The sequence below is a fragment of the Nannobrachium achirus genome (genome assembly GCF_963921795.1).
Source record: "Nannobrachium achirus genome assembly, chromosome: 22".
Lineage (NCBI taxonomy): Eukaryota > Metazoa > Chordata > Actinopteri > Myctophiformes > Myctophidae > Nannobrachium > Nannobrachium achirus.
The window spans coordinates 21,281,659-21,296,658 of NC_137829.1; the positions used below are offsets into that span (position 1 = coordinate 21,281,659).

Here is a 15,000-nt window from a genome sequence, read left to right on the forward strand (position 1 = left end):
GTCTCTCTTTTCATTCACATGCTCCAATAGCACGCACTGCACGTAGCTCCTCGTGAACGTTGATATGCGGTGCTGTCTGCTCTGCAGCTGCACTGTGAATCTCCTCCTCGTTACGTCTCGCAAGCCTAACTATACTTTGTCGTATGTGTGTTGCACGGCGAAAATAGCTGATCTACAAGCTCACATTGCGTCGCATCCACGAGACAACGTGAGCTTGTAGATCAGCTATTTTAACCAACGCGGAAACATGCTGTGCGCGAGGTTTAGAAACTTCTGCCTTCAGCCCTTCACAATAAGGGTGCAGGAAGACTGGGCACTGGGCAGTGGGCACATAAATATTGTGGGCACCTCAATGTTAAGTTGGATGAAATTATTGCTGTGTGTGGTTCTATATGGGCTGTGTCAATAATTTTGACAAATAATAGCATGCAGCAACGTCTAAACACACATTTTTATAGCCAAAAGTATAACAAAATTATGGTTAAAAAAAGAACGAAAAATAACTAAGTTTTCATTTTGGGGAACAATGAACTTTAGTTCAAAATATAGAATTATGAACTATGAAATGAACTAGTTCATTTTAGAAGTTCTGAACTTGAACTTGAACTAGTTCGTTTTGAAAGTGAACTTTCCCAACACTGCCTACATACATTTCAGCCATTTGAAAATAGCCGACGCATTGTGAGCTTGTAGATCTGAAAATATTTGTATACGTTTTATACATTTGAAAACTTGTGAAACGGGACATTCTGCATAACGAGTGCTTTTACTTTTGGTTCTTTTAGGTAGATTTTGAAACCATTACCGTTTTACTTAAAGGGCCAGTTCACCCCTGGGACAACCAGATCTTATTGCGACCGTAGGTCGCATTTACTATCAAACCCTGCACAAAGTGTAAGTCCGTCAGTCTGTCTGTCACACCTCACACGTCACACTCTTGCCCTGCTCATATCTCCGCAACCGTTGCCCCGATCCATGCCAAATTTTGCACACACGTTCCTTACCTGCCAAACTACAACCTCCAAGGACCCCCGGAGCTCCAGGGACCCCCAGGTCCCTGGGGGACCCCCAGATGTAAAAAATGACCAAATGTGCTAAACTGACCAAATGACCACCCCCACGGGGCTGCTCACGGGGAATTCCCGGGGACCACCCACTCCTGGTGCTCCAGAACGGATGCAAAAGTGGTGGCGCCCCCAGTGGAGGACCCCCTACACTGCAGCTCACATAAAATGCCGTAACTCCGGCTAGGAGCGACCGGGACAGCCGGGGCCGGTAACTATTCGTCCGCCTTGCCGGCGCGGAGACCCCACCCCTCATTTCTCACATGGCCCTCTTCTAGCGCCACCATGAGGCCGATTCTTGCAAAACACATTTTTGGACACTGCTCCTACAATTTTTGCCCTAAAATCACGCAAATCGGTACACAGTATGTCTACACTCATCCCATCAACAATCTCTCCCATATAGCGCCACCTCCAGGCCGATTTTTAAAAACACATTTTTGGACACTGCTCCTACAGATTTTGCCCTAAAATCACGAAAATCACTACACAGTATGTCTACACTCATGTCATCAACATGGATCAGGAAGATTTTGGCAAAACACATTTTTGCCCTATTTGTGGAGATAAGTGACCTACGGTCGCTTATCTCCCGATTAGGGAGTGTTACTGGTTTTATTGTTGTTTGGGACAAGATCAAGTGTTCAATCTGTGTTTTGAGATATTTTAGTATTTCAGCATGAATGATGATGCATTTTGCATCATATGATGCAGCATGATGACTCATATGATGCAAAATGCATCATCATTCATGCTGAAATACTAAAATATCTCAAAACACAGACTGAACACAAAAAATAACTGAGGATCTTGTCCCAAACAACAATAAAATAAGATCTGGTTGTCCCAGAGGTGAACTGGCCCTTTAACCCATTTAGTGCGAGTCCAATCGTGCCAGGACTTTCCAACGGACCGTACGGTAAGCTTGCCAGCTTTATTGTATATACAGTATATTTCGCGAGTATACTCGGGATCGGCACTCCGAGTACTCGAGTATTTTTCACGAGTATTCTCGGGATCGGCTACAAATGGGTTAAGTAAATCTTCAATTCCAGACTTCTACTTATATTTCTACATTTTAGTATTGATATTTTTACTCAAGTAAAAAAATGTGAGTACTTTTTCCACCACCGGTTGAGTCCCAGCCTTACCTTTCTTCAGGTCAATCCTCAGCCTCCTCCCTCCCTTCTTACTGGCCACCAGGTTGGAGAGGGCGGGGCTTTTCTTCAGCAGGGGGCTCTCGCTCCTCCCCTTGGGGGTCTGAGGGTCCACAACGTGAGGGGTCAGGGTTGGGCCGATAAGAACATTTCATGTCACGATTATTGTGAGCAAAGACATTGCGATTTGCGATAATCAAAATATCCCCAACATCCATAATCCTGGGGCGGAGCGTTTGCCAGCAGATAGCAGATCTACAAGCTCACAACGCCTCGCGTTGCAAAGCGTTGTGAGCTTGTAGATCGGCTATTTTTCGGCAAAGAGATTTGGTCGAGAGTAAAAAAAAAAAGACTGTATGAAGTTATTTCCAGGTCCATTTTAACAATTATAGAGGGTTTATATGGTACCGGATATGCAGCTCAGCAAATAAAAGTTGAATCGATCCCAATTTCACGATATAATGTATTTTAATCTCCACGATATGATTATTGTGTTTACAACCAATCATCAAGGACGATGATACACGCAAAAAAGAAGCTTGCGATAAATGATAATAATGATGATTGTCCCATCCCTAATGAGGGGTCAGGTTAGGTTGTTCACAGCAGCGGAGAAAAAAAACAAAACACTGGAAAGCAGCAAAGAAAGTTTGCCGTTATAACTTGAGTTTCTCACCACGGATAACAGGTTTGTTTTCAACACAATATAGTTGTTGTTTTATTAATAATAAGGGATCCTGACTAGAAATACGCCTGTGACTCATGCATCCAGGGTCCTGACCTACGGTTTATGAAACCTCGATCACATATCCAACCCTGTGCTTTCCACAGACTCAGAGCAAGGGGATAGACATTTGGAAAAGCGTCGACACTGTCAGCCATGTTAGATTCACTTGTCTAGCTTGCATCATAGCCGTTGCTAGGTAACTGTATGTGCCAGCTGATCTTTTGAACGTTTGGGCATGTCGCCATGGTGATGCTTAGTTTTGTGACCAAAGAAGTCTTGGTTCCAGTGAGGAGGACGATGGAAGACGGAACACAGAGCACAGCATGGAACTAGGGATGGGACGATATGAACATTTCATGTCACGATTATTGTGACCAAAGATATCGCGATTTATGATATTATCGCGATAATCAAAATATCCCCAACATCCATTATCCTGGGGTGGAACATTTGCCAAAATATTGCAGATCTACAAGCTCACAAAGTTGCGAGCAAGTAGATCGGCTATTTTTTGGCAAAGACATTTGATAGAGAGTGAAAAAAAGACTGTATCAAGTAGGTATATTATAAGTACCTTTTACCAATTATAGAGGGTTAAAGTTCCTGAATATGCAGCACGGCAAATAAAAGGTGAATTGACCCTCACAATAAATTAAATCTCCATCATAATCATACATACAGTGTACAGTATAAGATGCACTTTTGAGGGCTCTGACAGACTCAACAACTCACACAGACGGCAGCTTCCAGAGTGGCAGCGTCCTCAGCCAATCGCATGGCCGGATTCTCTGAGGGCTTGAAAGCAGGCTTGGCTTTAACAGGCGGCGGTGGTTCTTTGGTCTTTATGGGGATTCGTGGACTGCTGTCGGGGGCGGGGTTACTGATGAAGAGCTGACCAATCAAGCTCCTCTCATATCGTTCCCTGTTGGCTGCGGGAACTACTTCCAAGCGGACGACCGGGGACCGCATTGCCTGACGGAACAGTTCCTGGGCCCTGGAAGGAAGGGAGAAAGGTTTTAGAGTGAGAAGTTGTGTTTAAAGCAGTGGTTCTCAACCTTTTCAGGCCGCAACGCACCAAAATAATCATATTTGAACTGGGGGACCTGATTTGTGACCCAGCATAGCAGAGGGGCAGTCATTTCGGAAAGCACAGCTTTAGACCAGCCCTGAAATTACTTTTATTTTATTTTTTCCTAAAATGTGATAAAGCCACAAAAGCATTTCATAAATATCAGGCTACATTTCACTTAAACGCCAGAGCTTAACTCTGCATGTAAATAAGACTTTTTAAATGAATGTGAAGAGAAACCTCACATTTTGCAGGTTACATTTCATCTAAAAGGAATTTCTCAGATCTAGTATTTCTGCATGGCATAACTGTTGGGTCAATCTTCACAACCAATATATCATTTTGTAGCTATGATTCCCAGCTTTCAAATGAAATGAAAAAATGAAAATGAAAAAAATGTCAATGACTAGCCCTCAGCTGTGTTCGGACACATTTAGAGTCATATGAGTCATATATAAAAACGTATGATATTTAGTCAACTAAAATTAGACTAAAACTAAAACTTTTCAGGTGACTAAATTATGACTACAATTAAATGACAAAGTCCGTCCGTCCGTCCGTCCGTCCGTCCGTCCGTCCGTCCGTCCGTCCGTCCGTCCGTCCGTCCGTCCGTCCGTCCGTCCGTCCGTCCGTCCGTCCGTCCGTCCGTCCGTCCGTCCGTCCGTGAATCCCCGCATGCGTCATCCAAGGGGAAACCCCTTGAAACACAGAGTGACGTCATCCAATGGGAAAACCGTTTAAAACCATAGAGTGACGTCACCAACTGGGTGATGACATCATCATCAGGATCAACGGCCAATGAGGGACCATTATTCTTTGTGACTTCGCCATCAATAAGTGCGACCTGATATAAATAACAAGACGCACACTGCGGGCGCACAATTCGGCCTTACGGGCCATACATAGATTACATACTCCACCTTCTTTGACCTGGGTAAGAGGAGTGATCAAAGGACTGCTACAGTATAACCATTGGTGCTGCGCTATGATGAGCTTGTAGATCTGCAATTGTGTGTGCAAATTTTGTGTGCAAATGTGTGCAAATCTTTGAATGTATATATATTTTAAAGCAAAACTCAAATCTTCATTTCTGGGGGTTCCTGAAACAACATATTTTGAAATGGGGTTCGGCGGCCAAATACATGTATAATTTTGGGGGTCTTTTAAGGGTCTTTGACATGAAAAAGTTTGAGAACCACTGATCATAGAAACATAGGTTTTTTTCAAAAACCTTAGATTCTAGAAGGATTTAGAAGACATTTGTAGGACTTAAGACTCATTCCCACCTGACGCGATAAAGATAACGATAAGTCGGTGTTCACATCAATTATTACGGCTTCATCGTTGTGGTGTGGATGCTACCATCCACTTCAATTGAAAACAATATTTTTGTAATCATTATCGCGCCCAGTGGGAAAGGGCCTTTCATCAGGCACACGGTTAAATCAGGCATACGGTACACATTCTCCACAACATCAACAGATACATCCTGTCAGTCAGCATGCCTAGCAGTCAGTCCACCCCTTTCAACACCGACTGTCCTGCCAACGCCACCTGCTGTGTTCTCAGCCGTCTCCCTGCCCACACAGTTGGGGAATCCCTGTTGGACTACTTTGTTTTCCCATTCACTGGGCGGGTAACATTTCTACAGCGGTACGTGTGCTCTTGTAAGGTTGTTAAAGTTATTTTAAGCCACAAGGTTAATTTTATCAGAATGTCAAAACAACTTTATGTGATTACACTTGTATTTATTGTAAAGCACTTTGGTCAACTTCTTTTTTTGTGTGTGCTTTATAAATATACTGATTCATGCGTGTGAGGGTATTGGATTCATGTTCTAATTATACTGTTCAGTAATTAAGAAACGAATGTTTTTTAATAATGTTGATTCATTTAACCAATAGTCACTGTTAAAAACTGATATGAACAACATCCTCATTGAGAGACTAGGCCTGCTCATGTATTTATTAAATTAAATAAATACAAAATCGCATTATCTGCCATTAAACTACATTGATTCATTTTCTAATTACACTGTTGAGAAAACAAATGATTTTGTTTATACTATTCCACTGCATTCATGTTGATTTACTTTAGCAAGACATGGCCACATGTGAATTAAAAACAGTACTGTTAAGAACGGATATGAGCTATGTCCTTGTTGACAATAATGTTAATGTATTTATTAAATTAAAGTGTTGATCAAAAGGCTATTTTCTCATTTGCCTTTGTGAATTAATAAGACAACCAACCCCACACACAGCATCCAACCTTGCTCTGCTTTCATGTGCCTGTTGTATATTCCCATGCAACGACAAAATGCGCGAGTGATAATCGTATATAATACATTACATTATTTAAATTATGCTACTTACCGGTACTCGCGTACAGTACAATTGCATTAGTAAAGGAACCACAGGACATCTGCCTAAGTATTCATCACATATAATGCACATACAATAATAACGGTAATATAATAAATATCATGTAAAATTAGATTTTAACTGTTCATTATCTTCGTGACTGATGAGGTGGCAGCCAACGAGGACTGGTTATCGGTCAAATTATCGCTGGGAAAATGTCTTCGATGCTGGATTTTACAACGGATAATTCTGTACGTTTCAGAACAGGGAGGGATAGGACACACACGCAAGCTGGCGCACACGCACACACACACACAAATCTCCCTGACCAGGGACGTGCAGAGAATTTTAGAGAGGCAGGGCCTTTTGGTGAAAATATCGAAATATGCTTGATACCACACTGAACTAAGCATAATCAAGTCAATACAGGAGATGTGTGCGTAACGGCATGGATTTCTACACAGAGAGGGCAATTCTTTCAACATGAGATGCTGCATTCAAGTTCGTGAGAGTTTGGACAAGGCAATTCTCTTGAACGCTGCCTTCAGGTATGGCACGGAAAGAGAGCTTTTGCAATACTTTCACCACAGTAAAAACTGCATTCGTGGTCTGGAGAGGGCACTTTTTACAGACGGATAAAAGGGCAGGGGCTCAAGCCCCCTTTGATGTCTATGTGTGCACGTGCCTGCCCCTGACACCTGTTGGGCTCCTCAGTAGGATCTATGATCTCTGGAAGAAAGACGACTCTCTAGAGTCACGTCCATCAGATTCTTTCCCCCGGTGCTTAAGTGAGTTAGAAGGGACTGCCGTGTCAGTGACGATCGGCACGCGCCATCACTCACCTCCGCTAACCAACAGAGGAAAATCCGGTTTCCCCTAAATCAGATTGGATTAGGCTCCTTTAGTTTCCATCTCCTGTGTTTATTATTTGATACATCACAATTATGATATTCTCGTAACCCGAGACTAAGTCGAGGAAGGTATATAATATGTGCATCAGGAACGCTTTGAAAACAGGTTTCCGCGCGGAGGATAATGACTCTGGGGCTGATAAAATAACAGAGTTCTCGACTCCCGCCTTCATTATTCAAGCCGGCAATCAAGGGACGGAAATCGGGTTTGTTAAAACGTCTATTACATTACGGGCCTATTGTTTTCCCCTGCATTCCTGTTATATATATTACGAATACCATATTCTGGTAAGCAGAGACTCAATTAGACGGTAGCACTTGTAGGTAGGATGCCATGGGTGTTTGAGTTCCGTGCCGTGCGGCTTAGCGGACCAGGATCACAGTTAGACAGCGGTGTAAAGTAACTATTAAACTGTACTTTCATTTACTTAAGTACTTGAGTACAATTTTGAGTTATTTGTACTTTACTTGAGTATTTCCAATTTCCGGTACTTGATAACTTTATTTACTAGATACTTTGCACATAGGGGTGACACGCAGCAAAGGTCTCGAACCCGCCTAGGTGCCCAGGCGGCTACACCAGCCGCCCGGGCCGACTTTATCTTTTCTGACTAAGCCTTATTTTTCTTTCATCTCAGGGCATATATTTTGACTTACGTCTCACCCTGAGACCACATCTCATCTCAAGACACATTTGAACGCAAACTGACACACTTTTGTAGATTGAAAAAAGATTGAAAATATATATATATTTTTTTATATAATTTATCACGTTTTCCATAGATTTTTGTGTTCCCCCAGATGACCCGCTAACGTAAGCTTTAATGTACCGCCGTTGCTCCAATTCTCTTAATAAGGGAAGGATAATCTAATCTAATCTAAGGATAATCTAATCCCAACTAATGATTCTTCTGAAGTACAGTATCACTTCCAGCCCATAATGTTGTAATGAATGCTAATTGTCAGCTCTCATCCTGCGTGTGCTCCGTTTGGACTCATTATGACAGTGGAACAGGTCATTATACTCCACTGGTGTTTACCATCCAAGCTCCAAGTAATCAGTGTCCATTTCCTCGACTAAAACTATGGCGAAAAATGTCCGTCGACTACCTTCTTTCACTAACAAAGACTGAATAAAGACTGCAAAAAAACTAAGCTATGATGGCTAATACATCTAAATGATAATATAATAATAATACATACAGAATATTAATATACTGACAATTTGTCAACAAATGAAGACTAGACTAAAGATTAGACTAGTGGAAAAGAGGTCCAGTAGAACTAAGAACTGAGTTTTAATGTTATGCTTGGTTGTGTGCATCTCTCTCCAAAAGTAGCCGATCTACAAGTTCACGTGTCACATTATGAGCTTGTAGATCTGCTATTTTCGGCACACAGCCGAGTGTAAATCAGGCATTTCAACATCATCATGGCAGGCCAAAAATACATAGATTTAGTCTACTAAAATCTTATGTTATTTAGTCAACTAAAATTAGACTTTGGCCAATTTTGGATACGGTGCACGTGTGTGGTAGTTGAGGAACCAGAAAGAATGTACTATACACCTGCCTTGCGGGAACAATAGAGGTGTGTATGTGTGTGTGTGTGTGTATGTATGTGCGCGTGCGTGCGTGCGTGCGTGCGTGCGTGCGTGCGTGCGTGCGTGTGTGTGTGTGTGTGTGCGTGGACATGGAGGGCGTAAGGATTAGTCTACTTACAGCAGCCTACTGACACATATTGTCCTGGACCAAGCTATCTCTATATACCTGCCATGTTGGAACGCCATGTGTGTGTGTGTGTGTGTGTGTGTGTGTGTGTGTGTGTGTGTGTGTGTGTGTGTGTGTGTGTGTGTGCGCGCGTGTGTGCATGTGTGCATGCGTGCGTGTGTGTGTGTGAGTGAGTGTGCGTGTGTGTCCTTTACCTTGCCCAAGCCCTGAACCCAGGGACAGCGTGTTCCGATTCAATATTGTAATTGTGAACAGCTCAGCCGCATGCAGGCCTACTTTCTGTATGGTATATGCGTGTATGTACGTTTGTGTCCGTGTGTTACATGTGTTGCGTGTCCAAAGAAGCTGTCTTTGAACAATAGGGCGCCAGCCTCTCCGGTACTAATCCATTTACCTACAGCGGGGGATAACCCACCTCACACACAGCATAATCCTATTACGCCAGTCACAGCTGGACCGCGGCTATTGTGCGCCGCGTATTGACATTGTAATGTACTATAATCATTATGACATTCACAGACGTGTACGCTAATCCCACAAACGGTACCTGGCTTCCCTTCGGCCACTGTAAACTACGGTGATGGCTTTTAACAGATGTTTCTGTGATCGGGCCAAGGTTTCACACCTAATGTCATTGTAATGTATCTCGGCTCATTTTCCTCATTTTGTTTGGAGGTGGGGGGGCCGATGAGCGAGGCCCAATGAGGCGTGCTACTACCACCTATATTGTGTGACTTCTTCCCCGCTCTCAGTAGAAAATGTAATAAATAAACGGATGAGTTCTCGAAGGACCGACGCGTGCTTTGATGAGACGAGTCGAACCGAATGCACAATAGGTGGCTAAAACACAAACACACACACACACACACACACACACACACACACACACACACACACAAACACACTGCTCTCCAAACATCTGTTAACTGTCTGTTCCGCTTTTGCCAGTGATGTCAGTACAATGCCGACGATAAGCCTGTCTGACAATGAACAGAGAGTGAAACGGACAGAACAGAGATGGGGGGAGAGAGAGAGGGGGGGGGGGGGGGGGGGAGAGAGAGACAGGGGCAGCAGTGGAGAGGTTGTGCTGGACTTCAAAAGGCTTGGGTTCAGACATGCACCCACACACTGTCGGAACTGACTGATGTAGGATTTAGTCTCTGTTGGAGGTGGAAACCTCCGAAACAGTCGCTTTTTTCCATTCAAATTCAAAAGCGTCAAAACGAGCTCAAAACCACAGTGTTATGAGCTTGTGGATCTGCTGCTTTTGCGTGACACTGTAGTGTGATCAAGTAGGGCCAGTGTTGAGTAACGTTACCTTTAAAAGTAACTCGTTACGTTATCGTAAATGATTTTAAACAGATCACTGGTCACAAATATAGTTAGTAACATGTACTTTCAAAGTCACCTCCATACCTCCAAAGCCTGATCAACCCCTACAACCCCACCTGTTCACTCAGATCAGCGAACACAGGGATGCTGACAGAACCCTCGCTAAACACCCCAGGACAAAACTCCACTCATCCTAGACAATTTGCCCTCCTGGCCCCCAAACTGTGGAATAAACTCCCTGTCACACTTAGAACAACAGACTCACTCCCTAGCTTCCGCCGTGGCCTGAAGACTCACTAGGCCCATAGCACTTACCGTAGCACTCACCTACCCTCAATGACCATACATGAAAGCTAGATAGCATTTTTAGGTTTTTAATATAACGTTTTACTTTTACCGTTTTACTGTTCAAGTGCTTGGTCTACAAACATTTTCTTTCTTTTTTTCCCCCTGATGTATTTATGTTGATGTACTGCTTATTGTAAATCGCTCTGGATTAAGAGTGTCTTCTAAATGCCTAAATTGAAAATTGTAAGTCGCTATTTTTAATCCACCTTCACCTTTATGAAAGTCTGATATCTCTACAATTTACATGTTTGGCACTAGTGAGTCAATTTAAGACCTATTTTAGGGACTTCCAGAGCCATGTTTTTCCCCCTCCACTCCCTCACTCAGTGGTAGTGGTTAGGACGAGTAAGGGAGTGCAGTTAGTAGCTACTGTATAGCCCTACACACACAAACACACACACACACACACACACACACACACACACACACACACACACACACACACACACACACACACACACACACACACACACACACACACACACACACACACACACACACACACACAGCGTCCCCCCTTCTGTCACCACGACTCGGTCGAGGCAGTACAGCCGCTCACGCCAGAGCCTGGATCTGCTCGGGTCCCTCTCTCTCCCCCTCCCCCTCTCCCTATAGCCTATGTAAAGTGTCTTGAGATAACTTGTTATGATTTGACACTTTAATACAACTGAATTGAATTGAATTGAAGTGACAGCGTCCCACTCACTGGCTGAAGGTCTTGTCCATGAGGTCGGTGTGGTTGATCTTCACAATGCACTCCTCTTCCTGGAACAAGCCCTCCTTCTTGGAGCGACTCTCCTCCTCCACCCCCCGGATGTACAGACCTAGAGACCTGTGGAGGGGGGATAGAGGTTATTTATTAGGGGTGTAACGATATAGTAACTGTATCGAAATATCGTTTTTAACTTAAAAAATCGAAGTATATCGAAATGAAAACAGCTAAAATCGAATCGTATCGTTTTATTTTGTATCGTATCGAATCGGCAGTGCAAAGAATCGATTTTATCGACACTACTTACTTGTGCATTGTATTTAGTATTTTTAAGAAGAAAAAATTAAAAGGAGGGGTTTAATTACTTTTCCTTTCCATATAGCTACACTGGTCTATCGATAAATGTGTGTAATCTCTGGGTTCATCTCAAGGTGCAGGTTTGTCAATATACAATGATGTACATGTATTTGGCAGATAATCACTGTTTACTAATTTATATCCAAAATAATACATGTTTCCCTTAAAAACCTGCACTATCCACACCTTTCACACAGATGTAATTTCTTTGCTAAATAGTTACTATATCGATTTTACATCATTGAATCGAATCGTATCGTATCACCATGAATGAACCAATATCGTCTATGTATCGTATCGTCAACCATGTATTGTGATATGTATCGAATTGCTATTAAAATGTATCATACACCCCTATTATTTATACTGACTCTCCTCCTCCACCCCCCGGATGTAAAGACCTGTACAGGGGGAGAGAGAGTATTTGGCTGTGGACCACGGTCTCAAAATATGTTGTTCCAGGGACCCCTCAGTAGCAAATATTTTGTTCGCTTTAAAAATATATATATTCAAAGATTTGCACAAAATGTCAAGATTTTTCAAAAATAGCAGATCTACTAGCAAGAAGCTGTGAGCTTGTATCTGCTATTTTTCAATCGTTAAAGCATTAGATAATTCTACGCCTAAATGGGTTGATAGAGCCTAAAGAGGGAATCAGAAAGATGGAGAGAGAGAGAGAGAGAAATAGAGACATCATTCATACAGTAAATGTTTTACATGTCAAGGGCCCCCAAATTCATATATATATATATATATATATATATATATATATATATATATTTATTTTTTCTTCTTTTTTTTTTGCCATCTGAAAATGTTTTTTGGGACCCCCAGAAGAGAATATTTATGCAAAATTACCACATATATATACATATATATTTATATATATATATATATTTATATTTGAATAATTGTACAATAATTGTACCACATACTATATATTACCACATATATATACATATATATTTATATATATATATTTATATTTGAATAATTGTACAATACTTGTACCACATATATATTACCACATATATATACATATATATTTATATATATATTTATATTTGAATAATTGTACAATACTTGTACAAGCTCGCAGCGCAGCACAAAGTGACGCACCGTTTTGAGCTTATAGATCTGCTATTTTGCTACTTTTGAATTGGAATCCTGAATTATCATTTGTTATTTTCTTAATCGGAATCCTGAAATGTAACATTTTCATTTCATTTCAAATGCATTATGCTGACATTAACTGCATGAACTTATATGTACAGTAGACGTAAAAAAGACTAACATTTTAATACTGCTAGTCATTCAACTACTAATATAAACTGAATTAAAGCGGGTCATGTTTGCATGTTTGGAATTGTAACAGCTGAAATCAATAATATATCAGTATTCCGATATTAACCTGTGGGCCGCATTAAGTGAAAGTGGGGGCGACATCCCATGTGGTAAAAACAACATCTTTATGTAGTAAAATATGTCGTAAAAACATCCTCCTATGTGGTAAAAACAACATCTTTATGTAGTAAAATATGTAGTAAAAACATCCTCCTATGTGGTAAAAACATCATTGCGACCGTAGGTCGCACTTACTACAGAAAGCTCCACCAGGTGTCCGTGCGTCAGTCCGTCACACGTCACACGTCACACTTTTGCCCTGCTCATATCTCCGCAACCGTTGCCCCGATCCATGCCAGATTTTGCACACACACTCCTTGCCTGCCAAACTACAACCTCCAAGGACCCCCGGAGCTCCAGGGACCCCCAGGTCCCTGGGGGACCCCCAGATGTAAAAAATGACCAAATGTGCAAAAATGACCAAATGACCACCCCAACGGGGCTGCTCACGGGGAATTCCCGGGGACCACCGACTCCTTGTGCTCCAGAACGGATGCAAAAGTGGTGGCGCCCCCAGTGGAGGACCCCCTGCCACTGCAGCGCACATAAAATGCCCTAACTTGGCCTAGGAGCCACCGGGAGAGCCGGGGCCGGTACCTATTCGTCCGCCTCGGCGGCGCGGAGACCCCACCCCTCATTTCTCACATGGCCCTCTTCTAGCGCCACCATGAGGCCGATTCTTGCAAAACACATTTTTGGACACTGCTCCTCCAATTTTTGCCCTAAAATCACTCAACTCGATACACAGTATGTCTACACTCATGTCATCAACATGGATCCGTCCACATTTTTTGGGGACACTGCTCCCTACTCTTTGTGTATACATGTGACCTACGGTCGCTTATCTCCCGATTAGGGAGTCTTACTGGTCCTACACAGTATGTAGTAAAAACTACATACTATGTATCCTGTGTTTTTTTTGTTTGTTTTTTTCATTCACTGCCATTTACAGATTTTATTTTATAAGCCCAGAGCGCCGTTGACGGATTTGACAGATTTTAGTGTGATGCGCGGATAGGCTTTTGATGTTGTCCGAATCCATCCGCACAAATTAATTATCCACACATTATTTGTATATCCGCATCCATCCTCATCCGCAACTTCCAAACTATTATTATTATTATTATTATTATTTTCTAGTAGGCTATTCCCCGTTAGTTTTCTTAGTTGTGCGATCACAGAAATGCATTGATCTAGCCTACAGAATGTATGTTCGTCTTTTTTCTTTTTTTTTGTATGAGTCGATGCTGCGCCAATGCAGACAGACAGGCAGTCAGACACACTGACACACAGAGAGCGAGAGAGAGAGAGAGAGAGCGCACGCTACATTTCACTTTTTTTATGTATTAGCCAAATGTATTAATAGGACGGATCTCCATGTATGGAGATCTGTGCTTGTACACATAAAGTAACTGACATCACAGACAGAACAGCCCATACAAGACGATATGCACGTGTGTCGTGTTTGCACCGCTCACTTCACACAAGTGTGTGTTTTTTTTTTCTTCAGCACAACCTTCCTTCCAGGATTAAAAAAGTCTCTTCTGGCCAATGGAGTACGTCTTTCCACATGGGAGCGTCCGGAAGAATGTACAGTCGCCTCTGCCCAAGTTGCCCTCTATTTTCAAATGCCTCCAGCAGTCCTCCCAGGTAGGATATACGGAGGCGCATGGAGGAAGACCTCCTGCCAGCCCGCAGTTGTTGACAGCCATGAGATTTGACACCAACACCAAGGGATACATGAGTCTATTGGCAAAACCTTGTGTCACACACCGGGTGCAGTTCTTGATCTCTCCTGCGTGACTCGCGGAACCATCGATGGCATA

At 42.5% G+C, this 15,000-nt stretch overlaps 2 protein-coding genes across 4 annotated transcripts in view; both read right to left on the reverse strand.

Annotated features, from left to right (window-relative positions):
• The window catches only part of LOC308308046 (partitioning defective 3 homolog B-like), a 438,220-nt gene that overhangs the window by 291,072 nt on the left and 132,148 nt on the right, over positions 1-15,000 (reverse strand). For all 3 annotated transcript variants that reach the window (XM_080753415.1, XM_080753414.1, XM_080753413.1), the window contains exons 7-9: positions 11,408-11,533; positions 3,681-3,942; positions 2,216-2,324 (exon numbers count right to left, since the gene is read on the reverse strand). In XM_080753415.1, coding sequence (XP_080609541.1) covers positions 2,216-2,324; positions 3,681-3,942; positions 11,408-11,533 — 497 coding nt within the window. The remainder of the gene's footprint in view (positions 1-2,215; positions 2,325-3,680; positions 3,943-11,407; positions 11,534-15,000) is intronic.
• Positions 14,704-15,000, reverse strand: part of LOC308308047 (mitochondrial carrier homolog 2-like) — a gene marked incomplete at both ends in the record, with an annotated part of 879 nt that continues 582 nt past the window's right edge. Inside the window, one exon of the mRNA XM_080753416.1 lies at positions 14,704-15,000. This exon is cut by the window's right edge and continues 582 nt beyond it. Coding sequence (XP_080609542.1) covers positions 14,704-15,000 — 297 coding nt within the window.